Consider the following 25,431-nt stretch of genomic DNA (forward strand, 5'->3'; position numbering starts at 1 on the left):
AAAAAAGAGATCTAAAATGGCAGGTACGTTTCGAGAGCAGAGAAATAAGAACAGGTCTCCAGTGTGCACCGAGGGGAGCCCAGCGGAGCGCGGCCGGGATTCTCCTGACGGAAGGCGGAGGTGGCCGGGATCTCGCCGGCCGGCACTGGGGGTGGGGGGCGGCCGTCGCGCGGGCTCCTGGAAGAGCATCAGCGTCCCTTCAAGAGGTTGCCACCCCCCTGCAGTCACACATGCATTTGTAATTTTATTTTATTTTTTTTTTTTTTTTTCCCAGGAGAGGAGCCTTTTTTCCGAACTCTCTTCCTCTTTTTTTTTTTTTTTTTTTTTTTTTTTGTGTGTGCGTGTGTTTTCGTTTGTTTGTTTAAATATAAAAGTCCACGTTAAAATCTTTGAAACCTAATTTGCCAAGTGCGGAGGGCCGTTCCCGGGAGCGACGGCGATGCTGCCGGAGGAGTTTTCGGCCGAGGGCATCCGTGCTCCCCCATTCCTCGTCCCTCGACTCCCCCCCCCTCTCCAAGGCCTCACCTGGGGGGGGCGGGGGGGGGGGAAATGGGGGCTAAAGGGGCTGCTTTGTTTTATTTTTTTTGCTTTTCAATCTCCTCGGAATGAAAAGTCCCGTCACAATTTGGCTTCTCGCTCACACGAGAGCAGAGCGGCGCTAGAAAAATGCACTTAACACGCATCCTCTGCTCCTATTTTTTTTTTTTTTTCCTTTTTTTTTTTGTGTTCCTTTAAAAAAAAAAAAAAAAAAAAAGAAAAAAAAGAAAAAAGAGTTTAACAAAACCTTCGCTTCCAAAGCTGGGAGACTCAATGCCACCTGATTGCATCTCTGGAGAGGCGTAAAAAAATTATTCGCGTTAAGAGACGAGGAAAAAATCACCGTGATCCCGGCTCTGGGCATCGTCACTGTTCCAAGGTCACCACTTCCACTGCCTGCCCGTCCATGGTGACGGCACTGTCCGCTATCCTCGTGGTAACGGGTGCCATCGCCACCTGAACGGGGCCGTTGCCTTGGGCCAGGCTTGTCACCACCGTCTGGTACATGCTGACAGGGATCTGGACGAGACCTGAGGAGACAAAAAAAAAAAAAGAAAAAAAATATAGGAGCGGGGTTGGGAGGGAAGGAGCGGAGCGAGACCGGCACGAGGGACGAGGCTGGTGTGGCCACGGGCCACGGTGTGGTCCCCCAGGGGCTTGGGGGCTGCATTCGACACGGGGGGTGCTGCTCCGGAGATGGTCCTTTGGATCCTTGGAGTACTCCCACCTGGAGCTCTGGGGCCTCAGCACAGGAGAGACATGGAGCTGTTGGAGCGGGGCCAGAGGAGGCCACGGAGATGCTGGGAGGGCTGGAGCCCCTCTGCTGGGAGGACAGGCTGAGAGAGTTGGGGGGGTTCAGCCTGGAGAAGAGAAGGCTCCGGGGAGACCTTGGAGCCCCTTCCAGTCATAGAATCATAGAATCGTCCAGGTTGGAAGAGACCCTTGGGATCATCGAGTCCAACCATCTACCCTACTCTACAAAGTTCTCCCCTACACCATATCCCCCAACACCACATCTCAACGGCTCTTAAACACATGCAGGGATGGTGACTCAACCCCCTCCCTGGGCAGCCTGTTCCAATGCCCGACCACTCTTTCTGTGAAAAATTCTTTCCTAATGTTCAGTCTAAACCTACCCTGCTGGAGCTTGAAGCCATTCCCTCTCGTTCTGTCAACGAGAGGGAGAGTCCCTGTAGGAGAGATGAGGAGGGACTCTTGATGAGGGAGGGGAGCCACAGGAGGAGGGGGAAGGGTTTGACACTGAAAGAGGGGAGATTGAGCTGAGATGTGGGGAAGAACTTCTTTGCTGTGAGGGTGGTGAGAGCCTGGCCCAGGTTGCCCAGAGAAGCTGTGGCTGCCCCATCCCTGGAGGGGTTCAAGGCCAGGTTGGAGGGGGCTTGGAGCAACCTGATCTAGTTGAAGATGTCCCTGCTCATAGCAGGGGGGCTGGACTAGATGGCCTTTAAAGGTCCCTTCCAACCCAAACCATTCTATGATTCTATGCCCAGGGAAGACAACCGCCTCCCACCCCACAGTGTCCATGCTGGTGCAATTATTCGTGCCTTGGTGGCCTCGCTGTGCCCAACTCACCCACCACGGTGCCACCTGGCATGGGAGCGAGGGGTAGGGTTGGGTGGCAGCATGGCGAGCTCAGCCCATGCCAGGCTGTCTGGCAGCAGGGAGAGAGAATAAGGTTAAGGAGGAATGAAATAAGAACTTTTTGGAGGAGGAACCCAAAGAAGACGCTGGGATGGTACAGCCAGGTACCTGTACAGCCAACCCCGTCAGGCCATGTTTTGCTGGAGGCAGGGATCGCTCCCATGTGTCTCTCCTGTGTGCCACCACACAGCCCAACAGTGGTCATCCACAGATGAGGAACACACTTCTGAAACACATTTTTTCCCACTTGATTTGCCCAGAATTGGGAATCCTGGGGCTAAAGAAGGGATCAACTCAGCTTCTCCCCCCTGCAAGACTTCCATCCCTGGTAACTCTTTATGCCACTCAAACACCTTCCCACTTTCATGGCACATGAGAAGGATCCATCCTGTCCCTGTGCAGACCACAGACCACCCATCCTGCCCACCAGCCTGGCACAGCCACCGGCTTCTCTCAGACACAATTCCCTTCCTCCAGATCATTCTCCGTCCCACTCAGGTCCTTCTGCCTTCACACCGAGATGGGTGAAGGGCAGCGTGAGACCGGTGAGCCTTGGCCAAGCCATACTGGCTGTAGACACACACACACGTGTATATATGACATATAAGAGAGAGAAAACAAAGCAAACCAAGCTCCTCAGCCCTTCCGTTGGATGGGTCCAGCAAAGTAGGAAACATCTTTCTCCCAAGGGTGGCTCAGCTACAGAAAGGGATGAGATGCCCCCGAGCTGGAGCTGGCAAAGCTTTGGGTGGATTTTCGGTCACAGAGGAAGGCACCGCTGTGGCCAACGCGGTGAGGCAGGTAACACCAACCAGGGTGACAACAAAACAACCGGGCCCCTGAGGATATTGTGACGCGAACGATGAAAAGAGGTGGAAAAACCAGCAAGGAGCAGTGGCACCGCTCGATACAGCCGGGCAGGGGAAGGGGAATAGCAAATCCCACAGGCTGGCAAGATAAACTTCATCTTTCTACTCCAACATTACCTGCCCGTACCCACCACTGCCTTTGGCTTGGTAAAACAGGATTTGGACAAGCGAACCTGTAAATGCTACCTTCTATGTGACATTTCCGAAGCTATCCGCCCCCACGTTGGGGAAAAAAAAACCCAGCTTTTAGGGGGTCAACAAATCCTCCCAGCCATGAGCACGGGATGGCCAACACCTGAAACAGCGCTCAAAAGGTTTCAGGCAGCAGGTTCCCGACCCAGGCTTTGCCTGAAAAAGCAGTGACGACCTCTTTTGATTCAGGTCTCTGTGGCAGAGAGCAGCTCTCTGTCCCGCCAAGGGCACTCGTTTAAATAACACGGGGCGGCAGAGCAGGGCTCGGTGTCCTCAGATAACTCGCTGTACAGACAGGAAAGCTTACGAGTTAATCGTACTGACCAGGTGGGTGACCCCGGCAGAGCGCAGCACGCTCTGCAGCCCTTCCCACATCCCTTCCTCTCCGCGTCTCAAAACGGCTCCACGGGCAGGAGAGTTCCCAGATCTCCCAGCCAAAGGGCCGTCCCACACCGAAAAGGGTTGTGTCCACGTTCGTCCAGTTCACAGCCCAACCGAGGGATCGCTTTGCTGGTGAGACGGTTCAGCGCTGAGCGCCAGGAACGGCGTGGAGCCAGGAGAAGGTACAAAGCTCCCAAGGTGCTTTTCAAATAGACGACAGTTTTAGGCGAGAAAACACTGAAATAAGAGCTCACGCTCAGCCCTCTTAAAGAAAATCTCCGATCAGACCCTACAAGGAAACGTAGCACATCCCAGTTTAAGCAGGTGCTGGCACAGACCTGGAGATCTGGCCTGGGATGCACCTAAAATCCCCGCTCCAGACCAACAACCTAACTAAGCCCTTTGGGTTACTCGGGTTGCAAGCCCAAAAGAGATTGCTGGAGCTCTCAAATGACGGTCTACTGCCCATGGCCAACCCAAAGACCAGAGTCCCCACTACCCTCATGGACCACAGAGCACACAACATTAAAAGCTTGATTCTTCCGTGCTGTTCAAACCCGCCTTGGCCAGGGTAAGGCTGCAGCCAAAGATGGGTGTTATCAGAAGATGGTGAGATGTGAAGACCTCACTGGGGTCCCTGCCCATGGCCAATCCAAAGACCAGAGTCCCCACTACCCTCAAGGAGCACAGACCACACAATATTAAAAAGCTGATTCTTCTGTGCTGTTCAAATGCACCTTGGCCAGGGTAGGGCTGCAGCCAAAGATGGGTGTTATCAGAAGATGGTGAGATGTGAAGACCTCACTGGGGTCCCTGCCCATGGCCAATCCAAAGACCAGAGTGCCCACTACCCTCACGAAGCACAGACCACACAATATTAAAAAGCTGATCCTTCTGTGCTGTTCAAATGCACCTTGGCCGGAGTAGGGCTGCAGCCAAAGATGGGTGTTATCAGAAGATGGTGAGATGTGAAGACCTCACTGGGGTCCCTGCCCATGGCCAACCCAAAGACCAGAGTCCCCACTACCCTCACGGAGCACAGACCACACAATATTAAAAAGATGATCCTTCCGTGCTGTTCAAAAGCACCTTGGCCAGGGTAGGGCTGCAGCCAAAGATGGATACTATCAAAAGACAGTGAGATGTGAAGACTCAACCAGGGTTTTCGTCGATGAGTTTGTATCACCCAAGGTTTGGCCACATCTTGGAGCGCATGGATGAGCAGGGAAGTACTCCGCGAGAGACGGCACCAGGCAGATCCCTTTCTGCATGGGATTAAACTAAATCGCCTCAGCATCTGACGTAGCGGCCTTCCTGCCAGGGGTGGTAACAAACCAAAGGAGGAGAGGGCTGGAAAGTCTGCTGTGCATTAAAGCAGAGATGATCGCCCTTGGGAGAGAGACGATTAAACTACTGAGATACTGTAATCAGGTCTAGGATTGGCCCTGCGCTGCATCTGCTCAGACCTGCACCCTGATTAGCCCTAATCTAGCTGGCATATGTTAATCTAAAGCGTGGATTTCAGACCCTTTCAATTGTATTAAAAACAGGAAATCCATTAGACAAAAAAAAAAAACCAAAACCAAACCCACCCCAACTTCTTGAGTCTTGGAAAAAATACGTATCTGCAAAGGAAGTGGAGCCGTGCCGGGGTGCTCTGCGAGGAATGGGGGGGGCGCAGGCAGGAGAGGGAAGGGAAGAGGGATCCCATCCGATCCCGCACGTGGCTCAGACCAGTTCCTGCCCGGGGAGGGACAACAGCAGAGGTGATGAATCACGCACCGAGCAGCACAGACCATGGACACGAAGGGCCTCAAAGATGATCCGAGGGCTGGAGCACCTCCCCTATGAAGACAGGCTGAGAGAGCTGGGGTTGTTCAGCCTGGAGAAGAGAAGGCTCCGGGGAGACCTCACAGCAGCCTTCCAATATCTGAAGGGAGCCTCCAGGAGAACCGGAGAGGGACTCTTTGTCAGGAGATGTAGTGACAGGACAAGGGGTAATGGTTTTAAATTGGAAGAGGGGAGATTTAGATTAGATATTAGGAGGAAATTCTTTCCTGTGAGGTTCCAGTGCTTCACCACCAGGTTGCCCAGGGAAGTTGTGGATGCCCCATCCCTGGAAGTGTTTAAGGCCAGGCTGGATGGGGCTTTGAGCAAGCTGCTCTGGTGGGAGGTGTCCCTGCCCATGGCAGGGGGGTTGGAACTCGATGATCTTTAAGGTCCCTTCCAACTCTAACCATTCTATGATTCTATGACACGGGCTCCTGGCGAATGGGAAGATGCAGCCGGGCTGTGCGTTTTCTTCCCCTTCATGAAGCCACCCAAAAAGCCCCTCTGGAAGAAGTGGTGGGTGAGGCACAAAGTCCAGGTTATCTCCATCGCCCTGTGAACCACGTCTTCCTGGCCACCAACCTCACCTACCTGTCAGCACCTCCTGTCCTGGGCAGGGATGAGGAGCCAACTTCGGCAAGGACACAAGGAGAGCATCTACGCAGGGAGCTGGGGCTGAGCCAGCGCTGCGGCCCTGCCTCTCACTTACCTGCAGCATGTCAGGGAAAGTAATTTTTTTTGGTGGAGGAACCTTTGCTAGGAAGGAGGTTGACAGCCATGGAGGGGAACGGGTGCTGCAGCAGGACATGAGGGTGACCAAGGGAGAAGGAGAGCTGTGGTAGGTCTTAGGGGTTGAGATGGCCACCATGAATCAAAGGATTAGAGTCGTCTGACTCGGAGACAGCTGCGGCTGTACTCTAATGCTGGGTCAGACTATATTAGTGGCTGCATTTTAGCCGGGGGACTGCATCAGGTCATAGGAGATGATGAAACTCCTGCTGTTCCAGCAGAGAAGAAGTTACAGCTTACAGAAGAAGAAGGGTAAGGGTTAGGATCTACCTAGGACCAGAGAGCCACAGGATTCAGAGGCCAAAAGTCATGCGATGGCTGACAGAGTCATCTTACCTGGCATGGAGAGCAGATCAGCAGCGGCATAAGAACAACCATTTTGATCCTACGTTGCTGGTGACCACATTAAACCACCACAAAGGGCCTTGGGGGAGAAGGCCAGGTGGGTGGGATGACTCAATGCCCTGGGAATTGGTGTCCAGGTTCAGCAGTGCCCTGGACGTCCAGGACAGTTGATGCTCAGGAGACCAGGCTCATCAGTGCCAGTTTCTGCCTTGCTTTAACACCTCTTCACCCTCGAGATCAAAGCAAGTGCGGCACGAGGAAGAGCTACTACCAGAGTCTCCAACTGCTGGGCACATTCCCAGTCCTTCAGGATCTGGAACACTGTCCTACTCAGCGACACAAGACATGCCTTTTTTTCACCCGGTATCTACGGTTGAGTCCATTCCTCAAGGTACATCGTTGTCTCCTGTTCGGTGTCTGGTAGCTCAAGGTGGCTCAGGCCATCTGCTAAGGTGCTCAAAGTACACAGATAGCCACTAATTAATCTTCATACATGGGATGCTGACAAATAGGTCCTTGGCATTGTTCTCCAGGTGTGGTCAAACAACACAGCGATGGGCTGTATCAGCAACTAGAGTAGTGTAAACCTCACCTCATCTACAGTCAAAAAAGAACCAGTTTGTGGAGATGGGGCTTTGAAGAGGGGATCTGCTCAGCTAGTTGGCTATCTCATTCCAGGTATGAAGCAATCACACCAGACATGGATGGAAGATGGGCTGAAATGCCAAAGCAGATCCTACCACCACGAAGGTCCCATTGGTGAAGAAACCGTGACAGCCCAAGGCAACCTTGGACGAAGCTCCGCCTGAAGGTGGACTGTAAGCATCAGGGTGTGATCTGGCAGCAGATGGTATGAAGAACCTGGCTGCCATGTGTCCCGTGAATGTTTGGTATGCTCTCGTACAGCAGCAGTCTGAGCTTACAGCTGGATAGTCAGGTTCTGCGAGCCTTGAAATGCACCCGGGAGTAGAAGCCTTCCTTGATACCAAGACAGGAGTTGTCTCAACAACCGGTATGGACAATATGGACATTCAGTGTAACCCTTCTGAAAGCTTGACCCTCACTTTAGATGCCCAAAGGCATGCAGAATGGCTGGGAGAAACTAAGCAGTGTGTGATCTTGAGGGACCTTCTCGGCTGCCGGTCACTCAGTGAGAGAGATGTCCTCTTCCCAGCTGAGATGGGCTCCTCCGGTGAATGTCTTGGCACAGCCCTCGACACCACGGAAAGGCTGAATGGCAGGACCTCACACGTAACGTTTTCTGCCTGGTGCTCCAACAGGAACACAAGAGCAAACCCCTGGAGGGTCAAGAGACAAGAACCAGCCCCATCCTTGACCAGAGAAGACAACAGCAGCCACTGTCACCATGTTGAACGTCGACTCAAGAAAGGAAACGGCCTCCTCTTCTTTGGTAGCATCTACTACAACAGAGCTGATACCCCTGTGGGAACAGCCTCTGGAAAGGGAGGGCTGTGAGCAATGGAGAAGCACGACCATTTGGCTCCTGCATCAGGAAGCCAGGAGCTCCAAGCAATGCCCAGCTCCGTGGTACCAAGGCAGCTGAAGCCCAGGAAGAGTGGGAAGGGGAGATGGTGCAAACCTTTTCAACACACCTTTGGAGAGGCTGCTGAAGGAAGAATTCAAGAGGGAAGCTGTTAAAAGAACTGAGTTTATGGTTGTAAAAGCTGTGAAGCCACAAGAAACACTGCTCTGAGTGTGGAGGAGCAAGGGCCACAGGTCTGGAGTCACCCAATAGCACAAAAGTACTTGCTCTTGGGATTTCTTTTATGGGGCAAAATAGAAAATGAACAATGACTTCAGTGACCACCTTGGAGCCCTTAACAGAGCACAGGATCATTTGGTTTTTTATCTGGGCACCACAACCCCTGAAGGTATTTAAAAGCCGGGCAGACCTGGTGCTGAGGGACATGGTTTAGTGGTGATTTTGGCAGTGTCAGGTTGATGGTTGTTCTCTGTGATCTTAAAGGCCCCTTCCAACCTCAGCAATTCTACAATTCTATAATCTTATCAAAACCCAGGACCTCCAGAAGGGCTCTACAGCCTGCTTCAAATCACCAGAAGCCATGAGCCATGGTCAACCACAGCTGGTGCTGCTCTTGGGGATCTGCCGGCACCAGAATCACACTCAGCACCAAGGAGAGAAAGCAGATCCTATGCGATGGATGCCAAAGTTGATACATCTTATTCTCCTGGACATCAAAATGGGTATAAGTGTTGAAAGTTGCCTGGTTTACCATTTGCTTTGAACGTCTGCAAGCACTGCAGAGTCAGGAGACCACTTTGAGAGGCCTTACAAGTCTCCCAGACCCCTGCTAGAGCTCTGAAGGCCTCATGGTGTTCATGCCAACAATGGAGAAGCCTAAAAAGAGTGAAATTTTCTACTGGGCTTTCTTGGCCGTTGACCTCCAACTCACGCAGAGGACTTTACTTGCTTCAGTCTTCTCTGCTTGCACTGAGGGGAAACTTGTCCAAACTTTGCTTGGCACGATCCTACCATAGCATTTTGCAGTAGATATTCTTGCAACTTCTTTTTCCTCTCCTCTGAAGGCACGGGGCTGAGCAGACCAACCGAAATTCTTGCGCTCAGGAATGCACCACAGGGCCCCAGCACACAGGTCAGCAGATACCATCTCGTTGCTGCCTTTCCTTCAGAGCCAAAGGCAACTCTTGAAGAATTGATGGCAACTTCTTGATGGAAGAATTCTCGTAGACAATTCAAAATGACCAATGGGCAGGTCTTAATGCACAAAAAACAAGCAGGAAAATGCATTGCTGGAGGACCTCCAAACAATGAAACATTTGCCCTTGGTGGGCATGCTTTGATTGATATACTTAGGACAGCCTGTAAATACATCAAGACTGATGCAGATAAGCAGGGAATAGCTTGATCGTCTTTTCCACAGTGGGACAGAATAAGATACGAGCTCGAAGTGCAACATGGAAAGTTGCACTAGATGTTAGAGAGGTGGGGGGAAACCCAGACAACCGCTAAAGATAAGGTTAGTGAAGCTCTGGAGCAAAGTCTCCAACACCAAAGGTCTTTTAGAGCCAGCTAAGACTGATGCTGGCTCAGGCAAGGGGCTGGCGGAAGCCATCGCTTGAATTCCTTTCAGCCTGGGATGTGAACAAGATTTTGCAGGCTCCGTTTTACGTCAAGAAGCTTTGGGGTCCACTGACAGTAGAGTCACCAACCAAGCAAATACGGAACAACACTAGGACATACAGGACAGATCAGCTGGCACTAGAGGTATTTCTTGACAGTAAACTTGGTCCATAGTCAAACACGGGATATATATTTCAGCCTGGAGAAGAGAAGGCGTGAGGGAGACCTTATGGTGCCCTTCCAATACCTAAAGGGGGCCTACAGAAGAGATGGGGAGGGACTCTCAATCAGGGAGGGGAGCCATAAGATGAAGGGGAATGGTTTTAAACTAAAGGAGGGGAGATTTAGATTAGATATTATGAAGAAATTCTTTGCTGTGAGGGTGGTGAGAGCCTGGCCCAGGTTGCCCAGAGAAGCTGTGGCTGCCCCATCCCTGGAGGGGTTCAAGGGCAGGTTGGACGGGGCTTGGAGCAACCTGGTCTGGTGGGAGGTGTCCCTGCCCATGGCAGGGGGTTGGAACTGGATGATCTTTAAGGTACCCTCCAACCTAAGCCATTCTGTGATTCTATACCTCATTCTCCCAGCCACGTAAGATTTCTTTTAGCAACATGGCAAAGCAGGAGGGACTTCTTACGCTTCACTGCTACCAGTTTTAAAAAGGACAGTCATAAAAACAGGATCTTGAGCAGCTCCAGCCAGCTGTTCGCAGTCACACACGTGTTCTGGCAACATGGCAGGTATCATTGCCTACAATAAAGGTACCACAACCACCGGCACTTAAACAACTGCAGAGGAACTGTGTCCTTAAACCGAATCCTGGAGCAATGACCATTCCTACCCTCACCAAGACAGGTCTAAGTGCAGCGCTGGAGACTACCTGGTGTGTTACTGCTAACACAGAAGAGCACTGTTTGGCGTGTGTATTAAAAGCTCCCACAACAGATTTTTATTAAATCCATACATCGCTCCGCATGGGAAACTGGCTTGCCAAGATTTCCAGAAATTATCATCTTGACCACCTCCCTTTTGGGGGAGTGACTCCAGAGGCCTTCAAGAGGGGGGAAGGACACGCAATGGGCACGAGCATGTAACTTCAGAAAAACAACACCGATCTCTGTAACGAGTTTAAACCACGCCAGCTAAAATGAGTGCTGTTACCCTGGAAAATCCTCTAACCGTAGAGAAGAAACATCCGCAAACTAAAGGCGTCCCTTAAGATACGAGGTGTTGACATGACACCATGGATGGGATTTCACCCAAAGTCAGCTGCAGAAATCAAGCATTTCAGGAATCTTACCACGCTCACTGGTGACAAAGAAAGCAGAAGACATCTCTTAACACAGGCACCTACTTTAAGATAAGACAAATTGTCTTCTGAAAGCATGCCCCCCTCTCTCTCTCTCTTCCCCCCCCCCAACTACTGCTAGAGCGTCAATGACTAACTCAAATTAGATGTCTCATAGGACAAGATGATACTTGGAAAGATCTTCACCATGATTTAAGCTCTGAGAACTTTCTAGGCACAAAACAGTCACAGCTCTTCCCTACCCATCCCCTGTGTCATTCATTTCAAAACACAAAAGTGTTCCACCAAATGATAATTTGAATAAGGGTGCAGTCCTTCTTCTGCTTGCTGACCGCCAGCGTACCTCAAGATCATCCATCACTCGTCTTTTCAAGAGCCATTCTGGTCAAAACCACAACAAAGAGCAACGTAACAAGGCACCTGAAGTTTTGATAGCAAAATTGAGTCATGGCAGCTCACAGACAGAGCACTAAGGTGGCCAACAGCAAGGCCAAGAAGGCCAACAGCATCCTGGCCTGTATCAGGAACAGTGTGGCCAGCAGGACCAGGGAAGTGATGGTGTCTCTGTACTGGGCGCTGGTGAGGCCTCACCTCGAGTGCTGTGTTCAGTTCTGGGCCCCTCACTACAGGAAGGACATGGAGCTGCTGGAGCGTCTCCAGAGGAGAGCCACCAAGCTGGTGAGGGGTCTGGAGAACAAGTCATATAAGGAGAGGCTGAGGGAACTGGGCATGTTTAGTTTGGAGAAGAGGAGCCTGAGGGGGGACCTCATTGCCCTCTACAACTCCCTGAAAGGAGGGTGTAGAGAGGTGGGTGTTGGCCTCTTCTCCCAAGGGAATAATGGCAGGACCAGAGGAAATGGTCTGAAGTTGGGGCAGGGGAGGTTTAGATTAGATATTAGGAAGAATGACTTTACTGAGAGGGTGGTCAGGCACTGGAACAGCCTGCCCAGGGAGGTGGTGGAGTCACCATCCCTGGAGGTATTTAAGAAACGTGCAGACATGGCACTGCAGGGCATGCTCTAGTGCCCGAGACTGTTGGGTTGGGTGTTTTGTTTTGTGGGTTTTTTGGTGTTTGTGGTTTCCTTTTTTTTTGTGTGTGTGTGTGTGTGTGTGTGTGTGTGTACGGTTGGACTCAATGATCTCAAAGGTCCCTTCCAACCATGAAGATTCTGTGATTCACTAAACCGAGTGTCACAATCTAGTAGGTCACACCATAGCTTTGACTTTTCCTTAGAACAGAAGATAAGCACAGGAGACAAAAACAAGAAGCAAGGGTTTCCATCAACAACTGCCTGGGAAGTAGGAAGATCACAGCCCTGGAGCTGCTATTTCCTTCCCTGCATCCAACCCCTCAACTTCATGATCACACCTCAGTGTCTCAGACTGTCCAGACCGTCTCAGGCTGGGCATCACCTACCTGCTTAAATTGTCAGTGACTTGTTCCTTCCTCAGCTTTGGCTCCTCTTGTTCTGTTTCACTGAGCTTTCCTTCTCTGCTCGTTCAGAGCAACGGGAGCTGCCATCTCAGTGACCAATACATAAAGCCTGGTTGACCTGGGACCTCCAGCCCTACGTCATCAGAAAGGTATGAGCTGTCATGCAACACCATGCTAATAGGGCTCATTCTTCCTTCCACTCATTTAGCTTCAGCAAGGTGCCCTAGATGCTTAGCATTTTGGGTCAAGGTATCATTTAAAAACCCAAGTTTGGATGTTTGTTTTCTATTTATCCCCAAGTCTTGGTTGGAGACCAACCTTCCTTCTCTAGCTGTGAGAGGACAGCTCATTGAACGAGGGAGGGATCACAGCTCAGCCAAGTTCTAAAACACCTTGGGCTTGATCTCCCTTATTTCTTGGTATTTTACCTTTGCCTCTACGGCAGAGGAAGGCAATCCATCCTCACAAAGGGACCACCCAGTTACCTGTGGCTCCTTTCAGAGACCACAGCAGGGCAGGTGTGTCTGCACCTCCTGCTTTGTTCAATATAAAATCCAAGAGGGCACAAGCCCAGAGATGACCTAGAGGTCACCACCCTCCCTTGTCAAATGATTAACAAGATCCCTGAAGGATTCCAAAGCTTTTGGGAATTTAGAGGGTTTGTTTTGGGGTTGGTTTTTTTTTTTAATTCTTTTTAAGTTGCAGTACTTTGAGACAAACATGCTGGGGCTGGGATTCCTGATTTACAGGAGTCTCTGCCGCTGGAGAGGACAGCCCAACCTATCAAGTGACATACAGTGAGGGACTCAGCCGTCCTCATGGAATTATCTCCTCTGAAGCCCCAGCGTTTCCATGGAAAGAGGAAGACCCCAGTGAGCCAAACGGATACCCAGACTCTTCCCTGGCACTGCAAAGACCCATGGTCTTCAAGCGGTGGCGACAAACGTTTCCTTCACCGATGACACTTCACAACTGCCCTGCACCTCTGTCTTTGCAGCCCCTTCCTGACATACCAGAAGTCTTCCACCTGCAATCATCTGCAGCGAGGACAGTAATATAAGGAAAAACCTGTAATTATTTTTAACATTGGAAATGATTAATCCAAAATCTCAGGTCTTCTCTTTCGTCCTCATGTTGATGTAGTTGAGAATTCCCACGGAAAGGGTGCTGGGGAAAGAAGGTGAAGCAGGAGTCTGGTATCCTGACGGTGGATTGGCTTCATGCCTTCAGCCCTTGTGTCTCACCTAACGTTACCTGTCCCTCCCTCTTCCCTTCATGGGGGCTTGAGGGTGAATTGAGAGCTTGATAACAGGACCTGGACATGGGCTGGGGCAGAATAAAGCTGTGTCTGCTCAAGCTCAGTTCTTACCTAGACCTCACACGCTAGTGTTGGGTCCCCCAGAGCACGTCACTCTCAAACCAAGCCAATTTGGTGGGTAGGAGAGGTGTCTCTGTGTCTACCTGTGAAAAGAAAGCTTTTTTACCAGCCTCCACAGAGGAAAGCTTAGCGAATAACCCTTCTAAGCTTCCTTGATCGGCTGGACTTTGCTGTGGAGCGAAGGGCACACCTGATAAGATTAGCAGTCTATCACGGTCAATCATGTATACAGGAAACACAGTTAAAAATAGAGAAAGTACAGCAACCCCTCATGTCTGCTCAAGTTGGGATTCGCTTTTCTTACGGTCTGTTCTCTGCTAATAAAAAAGACGGAGCAGAGAGGTGTTACCAGCGCAAAGCTTCTCCAAGCAGAGATAGGAAACACTTAAGAATAAATCAGAGTCTGCTCAAGCTCTTATGGACAGTATAGCGCCTTAAAGTTTCTGGATCCCTATTATATTTTGCCATAAATACTTTACTGACTCGCCTGCTATGCCATTAACATCCAAAGGGGCTCTTCCAGAGGAAGAACTGCGCACGGAGACTGATTCTTATCCTGCTTTTAAAAACAGCCTTTAGGGTCCTGTATTTTCCATATGGTTTTATTAAAGGCTACCGTGAGAATGAAGGCAGGGTACCATCTAAAATGGATAAAATGTTTTATTACTTGAATGACAAAAGTCCGTTTTAGAATAAAGTAATTTGAACTGAATCAGACGTATATTTTTGAGCACTGAAATATGGCATATTCTAATGAAGCAGATAATTATTTGGCCGAGTTTCCGCAGGAACAATACTCTGGGCATCCTCGCAAATTATAAATAACAATGCGCAAGGGGATATCAAGATGCGTATCAAGACAGATGCGTCCACAGTCCAAAATCCGGTGGACTTCAGCTGGCAAAAGCATCAGCGGTGACACGCACAGGCTCTCGTATCTACCTTCCTGTGCTGCGTGACACACGGGACAGCCCACTTCTTTACTTAGGTTTCTGCTACGATGTTCAGTCTATAGTTTCTTAAAGCCGATGGGCGCTGAAAGTATATTTGTGGGGTTTTCTCTCCTTTGCATTGCTGCTTTAACTCTGCATCGTCTCTGCCACCTTTAAAAAGCCAAACTTTACAAATCCAAAAAAAAAAAAATCAAAAAAAAAAAAAAAAAAATCACAACCTCCCCACAACCCCATCCCTATCACCACGGGACCGCTGCTCCAGTGTTATTAAAATACAGGCTCTGAGCCCAGCTCTGTCCTGCTCCTCACTAATTCTTTACTTAAGTAACAATTACGAGAGAGCTCGGCTTGCGTAAGGCTAACAGGATTGGGCTGTACGATATTAGCACACCCCAGGGGCACGCTGCATGCCTGGATGTAAATATATATCCAACAGCTGATATTTTCCCCTTGAAAGTGTGAAAGGAGGAGGAAAGAAAAAAAAACAAAACAAAACACAAAAAAAGACAGATAGATATAGCCCCTTTAGCCCCAAGAAACACCACAGTCAGGAACCTCAAGGAACAAGTGGTAATACCGACGACAGCCAAATCCCGTTATTCCAAAACTACCACCACAAAAATCCACTCACCTGATGAACTCTCTGCCAGGCTCCACTTGCAACCTGAATAGTCTGCTGCTAGGAAGCCTGACAATAAAATGCAAGTGTAAAAGGCGGAACAAAGGCCAAATACTACAGTTGGGGAGGGGAGGGCATTAAGTGGGATAATTAATGTATTCATAGGAAATACATCCTTTTGCTTAGCAGGTGAATTAAAAAATTCAATGTCCCCATACGAGTAAAAAAATTCAATGTCCCCATACGAGTAAAAAAATTCAATGTCCCCATACGAGTAAAAAAATTCAGTATTAAGCACAGTAACTTAAATATTTCTACCTCTATAGAGAACATTACGTGCACAAGTGGGAGGAAGAGTAAGTGGGAGGCAAGTGTAAGATACTTCCAGATATTTGTACGGTGTTTTACAAATATTTAGATGAATGGCTTAATTGGACCAGAGAGGCCCGATGAGAAACGGCTGCACAGAAGTGAGAGTGGTAAAATCCATCTTGGAGAAGCTAAGGCCACTTCCAGTAAAGCTCTCCGCTATTCTCGGAGTAATGAGGGCTCAGAAATGAATGAATGAGAAGCAGACGTGGCTGCCAAAAGTGGCATTTCTAACGCATCCCGAGAGCACGAGGCCAGAAAGTTCATGAAATCCAAGGCGCTCGGTTGGGTCTCTGAAAGGAGCTTGATGTGTTTTTAAGGCTACGAGGGACTCGGATCTCGATGAGTTTCCCAAGTTTGTGGGCTGCGCGATAGATCACACGTGAACACAGATATTAGCATATACTACAGAGCGTTTAGCACATGGGGATATAAAGCAGCCATTGTCCCGGCAGTAAGGTAATACGTAACCAGATAGTCCCTGGCTTCATCTAAAAAACATTTTCCCAGCATTTTTCGCCGACTCGTTCAGCGGGAGCCTCTCCTGCTACAACAGAGCGCACATTCATGGCCAACGAACGGGTCCAAAGTGATGGGTTTTCTCCCTCCCAGTGCCCCCCCCCGCGCCCCTCTTCACTGGGGGAAATCGTCCTCTTAACCCAAGAGAGGTGACGTGAACTCACAGCCAAGGAAGGGGCACAGCTTTTGGAGGAGGACGATGCCTTGGGAAGGTGTTCAAAGCTTTACCTTGCGGGTACGGAAAGCTGGTGTCTCCGCTGGAGCCTTACCTTACGCTAGTTCCCACACTAGCTACCAAGCGGTAAGTACTCTTCTTTTTAACTTGGGGGGGGAGGAAAAAGGGCTAGACACACACCTTAAGGGTCCTTTTTTTCCTCTTCTTCAAAGCACACCCTTCAAATCTAGCTATAAAAGCATCCCTGCCACAAACCAGCCCACACCCTTGCTGCAACGGTATGAATCCCAGAATGATATGGGGTCGGAAGGGAACTCTGGAGATCATCCAGTCCAACCCCCTGCCAGAGCAGGTCCACCCAGAGCAGGTCCCACAGGAACATGTCCAGGTGGGTTTGGAAGGTCTCCAGAGAAGGAGACTCCACCACCTCTCTGGGCAGCCTCTGCCAGGGCTCTGACACCCTCACAGCAAACAAGTTCCTCCTCATGGTGAGATGGAACTTCTTATGTTCAAGTTTGTGCCTGTTACCTCTTGTCTTGTCACTGGGCACCACTGGAAAAAGACTGGCCCCATCCTCCTGACACCCACCCTTGAAGTATTTGTAGGCGTTGATGAGATCCCCCCTCACTCTGCTCTTCTCCAGACTAAACAGACCCAAGTCCCTCAGCCTTTCCTCAGCAGAGAGATGTTCTAGTCCCATCAGCATCTTGGTAGCCCTTTGCTGTACCCTCTCCAGCAGTTCCCTGTCCCTCTGGAACGGAGTCTGGAACAGGCTTTTGGTGTCTGCAGCCTGTCTTCTTCACAGGACAAGGGACCTGTGTGGCACAGATCCCCTCCTCCCTCTGTGTAGGACCTGGCCCATCCTCAGCCAGGTAAGCAATAAATCATGGTGAACGCACACGACTCAGACGTGGAAGGTATCGTGCAAAGAGCAAGTTTTTACAGTCCACATTCCTCCTTTTCTTTTCCCCCCCACACCACCGTCTTCCACTGCCCGGCAGGTGGGATGGGTTCCTACCTCTCTCTCTCTCTCTCTCCCAAGAGTACTTATTCTTGGTATGCTAGTGCCTCTGGCAGATTCCTCCCTTTTAAACCCTGCACATCTGTCGATGAAAAAATAAAAAAAAAAAAATAGAAAAAGGAAAAAGCTTGGACTCTGGCCTGGTGACTGAAGGCACAGAACGTTTGCGCACCCGGGCAGAGCCTGAGCCACGCTGGTGGGTGGTGGAAGGTTCTCCGCACGCCAAGAGAAGGCAACGATGGACGCGGGGAGAGAAATAATCCCTCGATTTGCAGAAACCAGGGGTCTTCCCGGTGTTTTCTCCCTGCGGGTCTCACCCCGGGAGCGCAGAGGCCCCGCGAAGGGAGGACTCGTGGCACACGGACCCGCGCGGACAAAAATTGCAAGAAGAATCAAGCAAATGCTTGTGTAACAGCCCGTCCTGTCGCTTCCCGGGGCAGGACAGAACAGGTCGGAAACCGATTCCCCAAAGCGAAAGGAGCTGCGGTGGCTGGAGAATCCCTCCTGCCTCACATCTGCTGGGGATGATTCAGAGCGGAGTCCCGCTCGGAACGGCTGCTCCGGCTCAAACCGCAGATCCATCCCGACCAGCAGCGAGAAAGCACATCTCTTGACAGCAGCAAACAAGCAAAAAGCCTAAAACCCGGCCAAGTTCAAGTCCTCTTAATTTGCAGCGGGACTTCAAACCTCCTAACACTTAACTCCTATTTGGAAGTGCAACTCGGACCCTTTTTCGCAAAGACAACGTGCCAGGAACCTCCAAGATTTGGCCGAGGACATCGTAAAGCACTTGCGGGTCAGAGCAACAGGAAACAACCGGGGGCCAAATTCACCGATAGCGTGTAATTGAACACAAACCCCCCCAAGATGCTGATCCCCGAGACTTCAAAGGAGTTGCGCGTCCTATATTTATGCCAGCAATAAAACTCGGCTTCCATTAGCTGTATGTTCACCCTTTAAATGCAGTGGTCCTGTCGTGCACACACCAATTAGAATCCCCTAATGCTTAGAAGTACAAAGCTTTCTTTTTTTTCTTTTTTTTTGATTTTTTTTTTTTTTTTTTGATGGGAAGGGGTGGAAGGGAAGAGATCAGCCGGCTCAGGGGAATAGCAGAGAGCCTTTCACTGCGAGGTCTCGCCTTCCAAATCTGTCATAGGCCAGCGGTAACAGATGGCCACTTCTGAAGGCTGGTTCTGTAGCTTACATGAAATGAGGGATTGTCTCAGGCCACTGGTGGACGAGGTATTGAAGCCACAAACGCACTGCTGGTGGTTTCTGGCAGAGAAACCAAGGGATTACATGGCTACGAAGCAAGTGCTGCCTACCTGATCAAAGGCATCTCCTTTCTGGAGGGAATTGAGGCAAATTGCTGGCAGCTCACGGCTGCCGCTGCCTGCAGGAACCTCTGGCTGCACGAGCCTGGATCTCGGTCTGAGACCTCCTGCTTTAGCTGTCATCGGCTCCTCCGACTCGTCAGCATCAGTCCCTCGTTCGTTGAACTCCCCTCTGGACATGCCTGAGGTTTTGAGGATTAAAATCACAGAGGGGAAATGGAAATAAGGAAGTTCAGGGATCTGTGGCAACAAGGAGGCAAACCCATGGGGAGGGGAAGTTTGCTATGGTCTGTAAGCTGGGTATGGGAAAGATAAATAATGCCATGATTAATTTTAAACTAATTCATGGAATCACAGAAGGGTTTGGATTGGAAGGGACCTTAAAGATTGTCTCATTCGATGCCCCTGCCCTGGGCAGGGACACCTCCCACCAGACCAACCTCCAAGCCCCGTCCAACCTGGCCTTGAACCCCTCCAGGGATGGGGCAGCCACAGCTTCTCTGGGCAACCTGGGCCAGGCTCTCACCACCCTCACAGCAAAGAAGTTCTTCCCCACATCTCACCTCAATCTCCCCTCTTTCAGTGTCAAACCCTTCCCCCTCCTCCTATGGCTCCCCTCCCTCATCAAGAGTCCCTCCCCAGCTTTCCTGGAGCCCCTTTAGGGACTGGAAATTCCAGGCTCGGGCTCCCTCAGTCTTCCCCTTCTCAGAGTCTCTGTCTTCTCCAGGGCACACTTTAACTTTCTGTGGGCAGACGGCAAAAAGTCCACCAGTGACCGAGTATCCCTGGAGCAGAAGGGGGTCCACGCAAGCCATCAGAGAGGAATTTGTACACATCAGGAAATAAATTAAGCCAAAGGATATGGGAGGTGGGTGGGAGGAACAGGTCAAATTCAAGCTTAGAAATGCCACCTCTGGTTTTGAAAAAGATTCAGAGGAAACCACTTCAGGAGAAATTGATTTTTGTGTTTTTTTTTTTTTTTCTTCTTGGAACCTGTTTCGCAGCTTCACGTTGACTCACAGAAGCACGTGTGCGCTCCTGACCTGGCCAGTGTGCACTGATGGGGCCTTCAAACCTACCAACCTCCTGAGGGACCGGCGCGGCCAAGGAGACAGCAGCCTCCCAAAACAAGCAGAAGCCACCATCCTCCTCTCCCGTGCCGGCCTGCCGGGGTCTGCGGCGCGGGGAAAAATAGGGCGATTCCCCTGCAATCTTCCTGCACAGCTGTTTACGAGCTGCGGATTACGGCTGTCACATGAGCTGCTTTACAGCAAAGCCAAGCTGTCTTCGTGAGCTGAGAAGGTCACTGGGAGACAGGGGCCTCCAGGGACAAACACGCCGCCCTCTGCTGCGACCCTGATTTACTTCCCAAAGGGACACCAAGGCAGCGAGAAAAACGTTCCCAACTGGTCGGAGGGCGCTGGGAAACGGTTTCACCTTCAAGCCCTCTGCCCAGCTATGGTTAGGAGCCACCCAGTGAAAGGGGAGAGAAAGGGTTAACCAACCCCGCTGTCCATTTGCCGGGCTGCAATCGAGGTGTCGGAAGGCTGGAACGGTCCTTACAGTGACAAATTTACCTTCTCTTCCTTGTGTGCCACCGGGCGAGGGCATCCCACCAACCTTTGGGACAAGGCCACCCAAGTGTCACCAGCCAAGGTGGAGTTGGCTCTCCCCAGGCTCCCGTGCAACCTGCCAATGCCTCGAAGCAGAAATGAATCAATCCCATAGCAAGAAATGTCCTTTTCAAACCCAAAATCTGACAGCTGAACACCAGCGCCAACGAAGAGGAACGAGTCTCGCTTGGAAAAACAGAAGGTCTGAAGGGTCCAAGTGCGGCCACTCGGGAAAATGAATTAAAACCTGCCACTTTCATCATTCTGCCACGGGCAGGTCTGGTCGAGAAGGAAAACATTTCTGCAAGCGAGATCTCTCCCAGGCTCAGCGGCTGCAGGACGGGGCCCTTTACTATGCCCCAGAGGCACAAGACAGATGGGGTTGTGCTTTTAGGCTTTAAAATCAGTCCCTGCTACGGAGATCCAATGAAGAGGATAAATACAGCCCCAGAATGATCCTCTAGACATGCTCAGGAAAAAAAAAAAAAAGAAAAAAGCAATAGAGGAACTCGAGAGGTCAGACCCTGCTAAGAAAGCAGCTGAGGCTGTTTTCGAAGAGGGGGCAGAGAGTTTGGGTTTTTTTAAGGCAAAGAAAACAAAGAACACCTTGAGCCGTTTGGAAACGTCTACCCGGCATCGTGCGCCCGGGAAGCGGGAACGCAGGGTCGGAAGAAGAGCACGGAGTCACGGAGGCTGCGCTGAGAACAGAAAGGGCAAACAGCTCCACACGGGAGGAAATTCTGGTCCGATACGCCAGACAACGAGCTTTGTAAATAAAGGGAGAGACACGCAAACCGTGCCACGATGCACTGGAGAGCTGAACTTGAGGAAGCCCCAGCGTGTAGCTCAGCTTGGAGGGTATTTCTCCTTCTCCTGGGGTGCCCGGCGGCGGGGTCGGGGCGGGGGGGGAATGGAGAGTTCACAAAACCCATCTCGTTTCATAAGATGCCTCACACAGCAACAACAGCTTGCTGGGATTTCAGCCAGCTTCCCATTTGGATCAGGTTGCACCCTACGCCCACTGACAGCCCATTAAGAGCCCTGGAGCTCACAAACTGCCCCTCGGGTCAGAGGAGCCTCCAGCCATTCAAAGCCCAGCGACATTTCCCACAGCCCTCCCAGTGTAAAGCGGGAGAAGGTGGCCCGACCCAGCCCAGCTCGTAGCCACCGGGGTAACCTGCTCGGGAAGGCAAGAACTGTGCCCTGCTGTCATGAAACAGCAGATTGCAGCCCAGTTCTGCTGTGACAGCCCAGTTCTGCTGTGACACGGGGGGATTAAAAAGCCCCTCTCCATCTGCCCTGATTCAGTGTAATCACAGGCTGCTCTTTCAATTCCCCAAGCCCTTGCGTGGTGTAAGGGGTACAAGCGGCACGGCACAGGTGGAAAACCAGCAATGACACCCCCAATTTTGCCTGCGGTTGCAGCACTCACCCATCACCACATAGATGGGGACGAGGGGGATGCTATTTCTCCAAGGACCAGCCACCTTGAAGGCTCAAATCTGCACTGAAAGATGCTAGAGCTGCTCCACAGCAGGAACCATTGCCCCATCTTTACCCCCAAGGCAGCGAGGGGTCAGTTGGGATCAGTGGCAGAAGAAATGACGCCCTACAACTCAAGATGCAAGTCTTGAATCTTCTCATCGTGCCAACGTGCAAGGAAGGTACGCTGGGACCTCTCACATGGGACCACCTGGAGGAGCAGGAGAATGAGCAGAGACCGTGCCAGCAGGATGAAGTTGTCCTTGGTTGTCTCCCATCTGCAGTTAAGTAGGAAGGTCTTCCAGAAATGGGCTACAATATGTCTCACAGAGCTCAAAAAGCCAAGGAGGGGCTGCCACACGCCTAGCATAGGTTTGAATAAGTTGTTATTACAGGCAGAACTCATCACACGTGAACTTCATCCTGGGAGCACTGAGAACAGAGCAGCAAAGCAGAGGCTGGTTTCGATTTCTGCTTCATCTACCATCCACCCTGTTCAACGCTTATGGGTTTGAACACCCAGATCCACAGTCGAGCTCTACCACGTGTCCAGAAGAAATGGCAAAAAGCTGCCTTCCCCAACCTGACGTTGCCCGTGCATGAGTATTTGCAAAGGTGGCAGGAGCTCCATGAAGAAGCTCTGCTTGGTTGAACTCTGCCAACCCAGCCTCTGATCTGGGTTAGGTTGGACACGGAACAGGAGGCCTGGAAAAAACGACTCACCGGCATCTGCGATGGGTCAGGAGAGTGACGCAGAACCAGGCAGCTTCACAGAGCTGGTTTTCCGACTCCACCTGCGCCCTTCTCTTTAGGCCAAGAGCTATAAATAAAACAGCACCGCGCTGAAGATGTGGGGCTTGTCAGGAGAGCGCCTTCCTACCCCAACCTGGGGCCAAAAAGCACTAACAGACGGCAGCGCAAACGCGATCTGCTTGCAGACAGACTACACAAATACCTCCATCCCTTCCCATCCCAATGCTTGGACTGGAAACCGTGGGAGGCAAGGAAACGTTTGTCTATCCAGTTCTGTGCTTCCAGGCGTATTTAGGGAAACGTGTCTAAGACTGCCATTCCTTTCCTCATTCAGCCTCATCTCTTTCAGACAACAGCTTGCCAAAGGATTAGGATACCCATCTCTTGCGGGCACCCCAAAACCACTGCTGTAACCAAACAGACTGGTTTAGAATCATAGAATCATAGAATCATCCAGGTTGGAAGAGACCCTTGGGATCATCGAGTCCAACCATCTACCCTACTCTACAAAGTTCTCCCCTACACCATATCCCCCAACACCACATCTAAACGGCTCTTAAACACATCCAGGGATGGTGACTCAACCCCCTCCCTGGGCAGCCTGTTCCAATGCCCGACCGCTCTTTCTGTGAAAAATTCTTTCCTAATGTTCAGTCTAAACCTACCCTGTTGGAGCTTGAAGCCATTCCCTCTCGTTCTGTCATTAATTACCTGTGAGAAGAGACCAGCACCAACCTCTCTACAGTGTCCTTTCAAGTAGTTGTAGAGAGTGATGAGGTCTCCCCTCAGCCTCCTCTTCCTCATACTAAACAGTCCCAGCTCCTTCAACCGCTCTTCGTAGGATTTATTCTCCAGGCCCTTCACCAGCTTCGTTGCCCTCCTCTGCACTCGCTCCAGCACCTCGATATCTCTCTTGGATTGAGGTGCCCAAAACTGGACACAATACTCCAGGTGTGGCCTCACCAGTGCTGAGTACAGGGGCACAATCACCTCCCTACTTCTGCTGGTCACGCTATTTCTAATACAAGCCAGGATGCCGTTGGCTTTCTTGGCCACCTGGGCACGCTGCCGGCTCATATTCAGCCACTTGTCAATTAGAACCCCAAAGGGTCCAAAGTCATTAGGTCCAAAGTCATTCTTAAATATCTGAGTCTTACAGTCAGCGTGCATATACATTAGGGAGATTAAAAACCCCACATTATAGCGTCAACAAAAACCCCCACCCTTCTCTCAAACAAAATCCTATGCACTTCTCAATCATTCATTAATTAAAACGAGGACTATACCCCATAAAGATAACCAGGCCCCTTCCTTCTTGGTGCTCACCTTGGCTGAACAAGCATGGAGTTTTGTAGAGCTGCCCATCCCCGTCACCATCTGGTAGGCATCAGGCAGAACACACCTTCTCCACGAGCAAAGATGGATCTCCAACCACCCAGCGAACCACGAGCCGTACGCCCTGTCACCCCCAGACACCCAGATTCAGGGCTGAGGGGACCAGCAAAGCCCAGGACCTCACTAACGTGGCTCTCAGAGCCAAGTGCTTGGTGGCTTCATCACCATAAATTGAACAAAGGCCCGGAATTTAACGTGAATGTTGGCAACGGTGAAGTCAATTGAAAATTCTCATTAAGAGGTGGAGAAAAGCAAGATCCAGCGAATACAAATACATGCCACATACATCACTTCACCTGCCAAAAGGCTTGGCCCTTTTTCAGTAAGTGTCCTGCACTGAAAAGTTACTTCTGAAGCCATGGGGATTATTGAGGGAGTGTGAGGTGAAGACGCAAAAGCCTGGACAAATATCATAAAAATACACCCAATAAATAGAGCTTCAAATTAAACCTAGAAACACAATGAATTTCTAAATCAAGCAGCAAATTCACTCAGAGCGTTCCCAGCCAGATCGATGGATGAAGGGTCACCGTGGGAAGGAAGCTCAATCTTGGGAAACTTGGGAAAGCAACAACACAATGAGAAAACAGGGTCATTGCTGGAGGAGAGAAGCAGGAAAGCCATGCCATGAAGGCCCTTTTTGAAAGACACCTCCATATGGAAGACACCAACCCTGTCTGCTTTCTTAAAGCCAAGTTCACCCACAGCCCAAGCCCACACTGACTCTAGGCCAGGCATGGGGACAACAGCACCCACCACACTCATGTTTCCATCCTTCCGCATGAAGCAACCACGTCCCTTTGCCTTCTCAGCCCTGAAGATCACAGAATCATAGAATGGTTTGGGTTGGAAGAGACCCTTAAAGGCCATCCAGTCCCACTCCCCGCCCTGGGCAGGGACACCTCCCACCAGACCAGGTTGCTCCAAGCCCCGTCCAACCTGGCCTTGAACCCCTCCAGGGATGGGGCAGCCACAGCTTCTCTGGGCAACCTGGGCCAGGCTCTCACCACCCTCACAGCAAAGAAGTTCTTCCCCACATCTCAGCTCAATCTCCCCTCTTTTAGTTTAAAACCGTTTCCCCTCATCCTATGGCTCCCCTCCCTCATCAAGAGTCCCTCCCCAGCTTTCCTGGAGCTCCTTTAGAGACTGGAAGGCTGCTATAAGACTTCCCAAGATCTTGGGCCAAACATTCCTTAAAATCCATCTGCCACAATGAAGCTGAGCCTTTATGGAGGAAAAAAAACCCCAAAGTTTTCATCCTGCTGTCCTGGAGACGGCTGCATTTTGGCGCTAGAGTGGATACACGTGTAAAACAACTGGGATCTCTCAAATATGAAGCTTCCCAACAGAGTC

The 25,431-nt window shown here is 50.7% G+C and overlaps 1 protein-coding gene across 2 annotated transcripts in view; it reads right to left on the bottom strand.

Moving 5' to 3' along the window:
- Nucleotides 1–333: 333 nt before the first annotated feature.
- NRF1 (nuclear respiratory factor 1) overlaps nucleotides 334–25,431 on the bottom strand; it is a 62,750-nt gene continuing 37,652 nt past the window's right edge. Inside the window, exons 10-11 of one of the 2 annotated variants that reach the window (XM_074168448.1) lie at nucleotides 15,430–15,486; nucleotides 904–1,067 (exon numbers count right to left, since the gene is read on the bottom strand). In XM_074168448.1, the coding sequence (XP_074024549.1) occupies nucleotides 904–1,067; nucleotides 15,430–15,486 (221 nt within the window). Of the gene's footprint in view, nucleotides 1,068–15,429; nucleotides 15,487–25,431 lie in introns of both variants that reach the window. The other variant, XM_074168449.1, reaches the window with a different exon arrangement.

The sequence above is a fragment of the Numenius arquata genome, chromosome 2 (genome assembly GCF_964106895.1).
Source record: "Numenius arquata chromosome 2, bNumArq3.hap1.1, whole genome shotgun sequence".
Lineage (NCBI taxonomy): Eukaryota > Metazoa > Chordata > Aves > Charadriiformes > Scolopacidae > Numenius > Numenius arquata.